General features: G+C 39.7%; 1 protein-coding gene across 1 annotated transcript; it reads right to left on the bottom strand.

The window, feature by feature from the left end:
* Window positions 1-4183: 4183 nt before the first annotated feature.
* Window positions 4184-4629, bottom strand: LOC308653929 (small nuclear ribonucleoprotein G). The gene has a single exon (XM_081302702.1). The coding sequence runs from the start codon at window positions 4542-4544 to the stop codon at window positions 4314-4316; it is 231 nt and encodes a 76-aa protein (XP_081158828.1). The 5' UTR covers window positions 4545-4629; the 3' UTR covers window positions 4184-4313.
* Window positions 4630-8042: the final 3413 nt, after the last annotated feature.

Raw genomic sequence — 8042 nt, 5'->3', positions numbered from 1 at the left:
TTAAAAGATTTCAGGTGATAGTTTTGACCCAACTTTGATATTTTTATTGATTCACCCTGAAGATGGAATATGTTAGAAAAAAGTCAAGAGTAATAAATATAAGCATATAAGTATGTTACACACAAGATTGAAAATTTTATTTTAAAAAGTACCTTAGAATTCTTGTTCTTGAGAAGACCTTAGAATGCCAAAGCTATTGGTGAAACAACAAAGCAGTCATTCATCTTTCATCTCAACCAGTTTTCAAGTACCTGATTTGAGCCTAGATCTCTCTCAGTAACTTTTGTCCGAAATAATGCTTCATTTAATGTTTTTGAAACTTCATCCAGGGAGCTCTTGAAAATAATCTGAAAAGCAAGATTCTTCATTTCCAGTTTGAACTCAAGGAAGCTAAAGCAGAATTTGAAAGTTTTCAGAGAAAAAGGAAGAGATAGAAAGTTTTAGGTATCTAAAATTATTTTGAAAAAAATTATATATTTCAGGATCCTTGAATAAATAGGACTCATTGTGTTTGACTGCTTTTCTAACCTCTTTTGAGACATTACCATTGAAACTAACATTGCAAGAGACTCTTCTATTAAATGCACTACTACAGACACAAAGAAATACTTTTATATTTATGTATTTTTTTTATATTTAAGCAGCTTCTGTGATAACACTTTTTTTTAAAAAAAAAAAAAGTGTATGTGCAAGGACCATGTGTACTATCATCTGGGTCCCCTGTGTCAAGTCTCTTCCTTCAGCATTCAAGAAACAGCCTGAAAATGCTGAACCATGGAGGAAAGAACTAAAAAGTCGGGTGCTGTATATTAAGTAACATCAGAGCAGAGTGAGGTTTTCCTGCACCCCTGCCTGTACACGCAGCCATTTGTTTGGTGAGGACAGAGCCCATAGCTAAGAGCCTTATTGAATCTCTGTTGAAGCAGCTGAGTCTTATAGGAAACTCAATTGGATGGGACTCAGGCACTTCTGGATCTTTCCATAACTTCTGTATAACAAGCTGATGACTGTAGACATCCTATTTCTTAGCTTCTTGGGAAAGTTAGGGAATAAAGAAGCACCCACATGTTACAGAAGGTGGTAAGGAAGATCAGCAACCTGGTGATGGCAAAGCATTTCACACTCTACAGATCAAAGGCACAATTATAACACATGGAATTAATGAAGATTATATTATCTATCTGAACTGTTCCTTAAATCAAAGCCATATGTCAGCAAAGAAAATCATTAGTCAGAGGTTCACCTGGAAATTTTCTTTTAATGTGTTTGATTAAAAAAAAAATTAAATCCTGTTAACATGTTCAATTGACTATAGCCTGTTTTCTGCCCAAACTCCCATAGGGTCCATGTTTAATGAGGATGTCAGGTCAAATTTGGCCCTCTCTGAGCTTTGAGTTATCTCTGCTATCACTCACTGGAATTTTCCTTCAGAGAACTGACTATAGTAAGAAATTCTGGTCTACTTAAGAGGCTCTGAGTCAATGTCTAAAATAATTTTTTTTGATGAAGGCAAAACCATTGGGCCTTGATATTTGTCCTACTTCCTTCCACGAGGAACAAAAATAAATGTTTTCTTTCTATAGTTAAGGGTGAAAAAATGTATCTAAAGGTAATGTCAAATCTGTGCCTATAAATAAACCCAGTTAGAAAAGAATGAATCCTCAGAGAGTCTGTGTCTCATCAGGTACATATGAATGCCAGAGAGCAGTTCACCAATTATAATAATGTTAGTGCATTGGAAGCTGGAGATCCACACAGCTAAGGTTAAGAAAGAACCAAAGACGGTATTAGTGGTGAAGGGGCTGGAAAAAGGGGCTGGCTGGAGGTGTGGAGATGAGCTGTTTTTAAATTTAGTTAATAATTCATAGTAACCATAATAAGTACATCCAGCATTCAGAAAGGAAAGATTAGCTTATTTTACAAAATCTCTCAAATACCATCCCAAACCATTTCTGCTCTGTGTGAGTGCAGATTCTATCAAAATGCCTTGGTTGAATCTGACTTCAGGGCTAGGAGGAATCTGAGTAGACTGCCAGGGCTAAATATGCTCAAGCATCAACTTCCAAACAATCAAAGATAAGCTGGTAAGTTATAGAAAGCAAGGAAAAACTTTTCTGAGGGAAGAAGAGGTTTAAGGTCCTTCATCCACATAAACCATCAGCCTCCAGCTGAGCAATCTATTAAGACAGGACCCAGGGAGTTGAAGGGACCAGAAAAGCGGAGGAGAGACCCACAGGAAAAGGCCAGACCCTGGCAGCGCAGCTGACTGTGAGGCCCTCAGCTCTGCTGCTGCTGAGCTGCTCTTAGTCTGGTGAGTACTAATCCTGAGTGAGCCATCCCAGAGGCCTGCTGGCGGTGTGTGTGTGACATAGGTCACTTATTTGCAAATATTGGAGCTCTGAATGTTGGCAGGATACTGGGCCTAATATTCTAGTCAGTGCTTCTTACACTTTTATGGACGATACAGCTATTTCATGTTTTATTTCTACAAACGTTGTTACTATTGGCATAGCTAGAGGGAGGGAGGTGACAATACAGTCACTGATGGAAGAACTTGGAGCTTTGGTGACTGACTTTGATCCTCTCCATCCTAGACACAGGGAAGGAGGCCAGTTAGTATCCGTCATTCTGTAAATCAACCCCAGTCACCATGACTAGGCTGTGAACAGGGTGGTCAAGTGCATCCTGAATATTCAGGGTCCAACTATAGTCCTATCCCAACTATTCCTTGAAATGCTGAAATGGGTGAGAGTCTTCTCACTGGCCCAGGATCATGACACCTGGTCCACATTCTACTCTCCATAGTACACCCTAGTAGGTGTTTTGGGGAATGAGGCACTGAAATTTCATATTCCACCAAAATGCATTTGTTTTAGTTTGATTACCCATGGAAGGGCAAGGAAAACTTTTTCTGTAAAGGGTTAGATAGTAAATATTTTCAACTCTGTGAGACATGTTCTCTGTGGCAACCACCCAACTTTGAGGTTGTAGTTTAAAAGCAGTCCTTGCCAATAGGACATCAGATGGGATTTGGCTCACAGCCCATGGTTCTCCCACCCTGGTTTCAGTCTTAGTTTAAGTATCTAGTGGTGCTCCATCATCTTTTCCTTCCTCTGAACTCAATTACAACAAACTTTGCTACACGGTCTCAATTTATATGCATCATGTGACATAATTGTTCTTAATTGTCTGACTGAGTCTCTGTCAGGAGAATGTTTAAATTTCTTCCTATTTCTAAGAAAATATTTTTCATATCTTCAGAAAGTAGGGTGTCATTCTGATATGATATTTAGTTATCAGAAATACCTCCTAGATCATTTAAAGGAAAATCACGTGTCTTTGCATTGAAAAGAATCTCATAATTCTGTGATACAGACAAGTAATTACGCAAAAAGAAAAAAAGAACTAGTGAACTTCCTTTAAAATCATTAGGTTTTCAAATTTTAAGTTTTAATGTTGCTTGGATTTTTGTTTTTGTTTTCTTCATTTAGTTTCTTTTCTTACATTTGAAAAACAAAAGGGTATTTCTTACTATATCATCATAGTCTTAAGTGCTTTGTTTTTCTTTCAAAAAAAATGTGCTTGAGGGAGTTCTCATTTTAAAGATTTCTTGACCAGGTATGAAATGTGTTGATTGTTTAGCAGGCATTCTTCAGGGCTGTACCATTTCCATTCCCCTTAAACCAGCATTGTTTGCTTTTGCAGGCACTCGTGAGGTTTCATAGACAACTGTGAGGAAACTTGTATCTGAAACATTCAGTTTGTCAGCTGCAGAATGTGTTTCTATGCAGAGGATTTTGACACCAGGCCAGCAATGCTTTTGTCTTCCTGTGTAGGGACAGTCAGATGCAGCAAGAATGAGAGCCTCTGCCGTGGAAATCAGAGGAATGTCTTAAAGCTTTCAGTGATGTGGAGTATGAGTGTTGCTACATGAGTTTGCAAGAGCTGTCATCACAGAATACAAGGATTGTGTGGATTACAAAATAGATATTGATTTTTCTCGCAGTTCTGGAGTTACAAATTTGAGATGAAGGGATTGCCAGGCTTCATTTCTCCCAAGGTCTCTGTCCTTGGCTTGTAGACACATGGCCGCTTCTTTCTTGGGCTGTCCCCACATGGTCTTTCCTCTGTCTGTACACAGTCCTGGTGTCTCCTCCTGTTCTTCTTCTTTTTTTTTTTTTTTTTTTTTTTTGCTATTGAAGTTTATTTAACAAAAAGTTTAATATGAAAGTGTACATGACCCAATTTTCAAGTCATAGTTAAACAGGGCTTCTGGAGGGAGGACACAGATTTCTCTGCTGAACAGCCGTTATTTATACTCGTTCTAAGGCTTCTAACATGATGATACTGTTTCCTCGTATTACCACCATTCCAATATTGTTCTGTTGTCCACTAGTTGCCATCTCCACACATTCATCTATTACAAGATTCATGAAGGGATCAAATCCCCGTAATATTCCTTGGACATGTCTGCCACCATTTAATTTCAATGATAACTTCTTGTCCATAAATTTTTTCAGCTCGGGAGGATGAGCCTTGCTCATATTGTCTGCTCTTCAAGCTCAAAGCCGCTATGAATCGGAATTGGTGGCCTCCTTCATGCTACCACGGTAGACTTGGCGTTTTACGATTTCCTCCTGTTCTTCTAAGGACACTAGTGCTGTTAGGTTAGGGCCCACCCTAACAGCCTTGTTTTATCTCAGTTACCTCTTTAAAACTCCTGTCTCCAAATACAGTCTCATTCTGAGATACTGGGGGTTAGGTTTCAATATATGAATTTAGGAGATACACATTTCACCCCATAATAGTTCCTTTTAACCTATGGAAATCTATAGGATTCTTCACTGGGAGAGGCATGAAAGCCCAGCAGCTAAGACAGGCATGAAAGTTTGACCTAAGTTTGTGAGAGCCAGAGTGATGAGTTAGCAAAGGAGTGGTCCTAACCCTGGGCTCTGGAGCCATGAGGACTTGTTTCTCATAGTTCCACACCTGCTTATGAGATAACCCTATAAGTTCACTCACCCCCATAAAGAGAAAGATGGTCATGAAAAATAGAGCCCCCATCTGTGACCAAATGGCAAAATCTGATCATTGTCCTGCTCCCCTGCAGGCCTTCTTGATCAGCCTCCAAGTTCAGGACACAGGCTCCATGACAATTCATTGTGGAGTTTCATTCAGACCCCAGATGAATACATTTCTGATGTTTGTTCTGAAAGACTTCCTCTGAGGAAGAAAGAAAGAAAGAAAGAAGGGCTCCTCCCTTCTTTCTTTTATCTTCCCCATTCAGCACTGGATTCCTGTTTCACAGCATGAGCTTAACAGGGCACATGTTAGTGATAGCAGTTAAATTGTTCTAATGAATAACCACAACAGATTGGTAGCTTAAAACAATAAAAATTTGGTTTTTCCCAAGTCAGAGTCCAATATGGGTCAGAAATTGAGCATAAGCTACTTTCAATTCCAGAAGCTAGGTTACTTCTAGCTAGTCATGTCATAGATATGGAAGAGAGAGTTCAGGACTCAACAAGTAAAAACGTGCATGGCCAAGACTTGGAATGGTGCACTTCACTGTGGCCCCAGCTAGAATTAAATCACATGATCCCCAACTATCTGCAAGAGTGTTGGGAAATGAAAATTGCCATGGGTGTCCTCCTTTTGTCATGGTTTTCCTGTACACACAGCTATTGTCTGAGCTTCTGTCACTTTACAAATATGGTTTCAGCATAATATTTTGGTTCTTTTGAAGGAATATTAAAATAATTTAATATCACTCAGCACTTTGTTTTCTCAAACTTCTAGAGAAAGAGAACTATGCTATCATAGAACAGTTAGTGGCTACAGGCCATTAGAATAGTATTGCTGGCTCTCAGAACTTACTCCAATCTTGGTAGCTCTTTCTTGCCCAGTTCCTACATTTTTCACCATTGAAAGTAATGTAAGAGTTGCCCTGTGGCATAATATATGATCTATTTTTTAGGAGGATCCATGTGCTGCTGAGAAGAAAGTGTATTCACTTGATGTTGGTTGATATATTCCATAATTATCCATTCACAGCACAAATTTTTGTAACTCTCTATAAATATGTTCATGCCAAATTATGCCATTATATATGAGCTTTTTTTGCATTACAATTCTTAATATACCTTTATAACACCATTTATCATATCTCTGTTTATATATAAGGTACGTTGACACCAAATTCACATCTTCATGCATGTATTTTGTAAAATGATGACTGTCTCCTTCCACCATCCTTGCTATTTCCCTTCTCCCTCCTTTTCCCTCCCACCCCTATTCCCTATCTAGAGGTAATCTTCCTCCCATACTCTCTCTCCCTCCCTACCCCACTTTGAGTCACCCCCCTTATATCAGAGAAAACATTCGACATTTGTTTTTTTGGGATTGGCTAAATTCACTCAGCCTAATCTTCTCTAATGCCATCCATTTCCCTGCAAATGTCATGATCTTATTATTTTTTTAGTGCTGAGTAATATTCCATTGTGTATAAATGCCACATTTTTTAATCCATTCATCCATTGAAGGGCATCTAGGTTGGCTCCACCGTTTAGCTATTGTGAATTGTGCTGCTGTAAACATTGATGTCGCTATGTCCCTGTAGTATGCTGTTTTTAGGTCCTTTGGGTATAATCTGAGAAGAGGAATAGCTGGGTCAAATGATGGTTCCATTCCCAGCTTTCCAAGGAATCTCCATACTGCTTTCCAAACTGGCTGCACTAATTTGCAGTCCCACCAGCAGTGTATGAGTGTACCTTCTATTGCCATTTATGTAAGAAATAAAAATAAAAGAAAGTAATATAAGAGCATCCTCACTTTACTGTTAGCTACTTTTGGAAATCCAGGTATTTGCCCTACATAATCCTTTAGGGGATCTCAGATAAGACTAAATCTACCCCACAGGAAACTTGAAAAGATTCTTGTGCTTCTTTGAGTTGGAGGTGGGCTGGGATTGGCCTAGAAATCTTACTTAATCTGTTATGATGGCCAACCTAACCCCTCATTCTCTTTTTAAAAAATGAAAACAATTTAGACTCATGCTCTAATTAAAGTGTCCCCAAAAGGACCATATGTTAAAAACTTGTTACCAACCTGTGGCACTATTAGAGTGAAATCTTTAGGAGTTGATGCCTAGTGGAAACAAGTTAGGTCATTAGGGTTCTGTCCTTCAAGTGGGACACTAGCCCCTTACTCTCTTTCTCCTTTCTTCCTGGCTGCCATGAAGTTAGAAACCCTCTGCCACATGCTCCTTCCCTGATGTACTTCACTGCCATGGGCCCAAACAAAGGGCCAGGTGACTGTGGACTGAATCTGTGACCTAAAATAGGCCTTTCATCCTTATAAGTTAAATATTCCTGGGTATTTGTTCTAGTGACTGAAAGCTGAATAATATAAGGGTATAAAGTGTAAATTCATGTCAAAGGCATTCTTTTGAGAAGAGAGCCCAAAAGGACCCCAATTGCACAGGGAGACCAAGTGGAATTGGACTCCCAGGATTGGTTTCCCTATATTCAGTTGTCCCAGCCCTCAGAAGCCACTGCACCCCGTATGGCTCACACTGGCAGCAGACCTTGCCGCCATCATGATGCTGTATGGTAAGCATGCAGACTCTGTGAGTCATTATGGGTCATGGAGGTTTCCACTGATATTTCAAAGGAAAACCTGGAAGGCCAGGAAATGTGTGTTAAGGTCAGAATCCCTGCAAGCAGCCTCCAACAGGGCCACGTGTGAATCTGTGAGAGTGAAACACAAATTGCAATGGAAAACTCAGGGTGTTGGGGATGCCAGAACGTGGGATGCCTGCTGAAGGAAGCTGCAGGGTGAGTTCAGCCATCCCAGAAGAGTTGCCATATGGGCTGAATCCAGCAAGGTCATGGGGCAGGGCTGTCCAAGTCCCTTGGGGTCACATCATCACACCAGATGCCATAGTTAGAGCTATAGGATTTAATGTTTTGCTGCTACTTTTCAGCCTTACTTTAATTCCTCCTAATTTTGTCCCTAGTCTTCCCTTTAGAATAGAGGAGTTC

The sequence above is a fragment of the Spermophilus citellus genome (assembly GCF_964194105.1).
Source record: "Spermophilus citellus genome assembly, chromosome: 7".
NCBI classification, from domain to species: Eukaryota; Metazoa; Chordata; class Mammalia; order Rodentia; family Sciuridae; genus Spermophilus; species Spermophilus citellus.
Note: the sequence above shows the minus strand (reverse complement) of the source record. Positions and strands in the feature narration are given on the sequence as shown.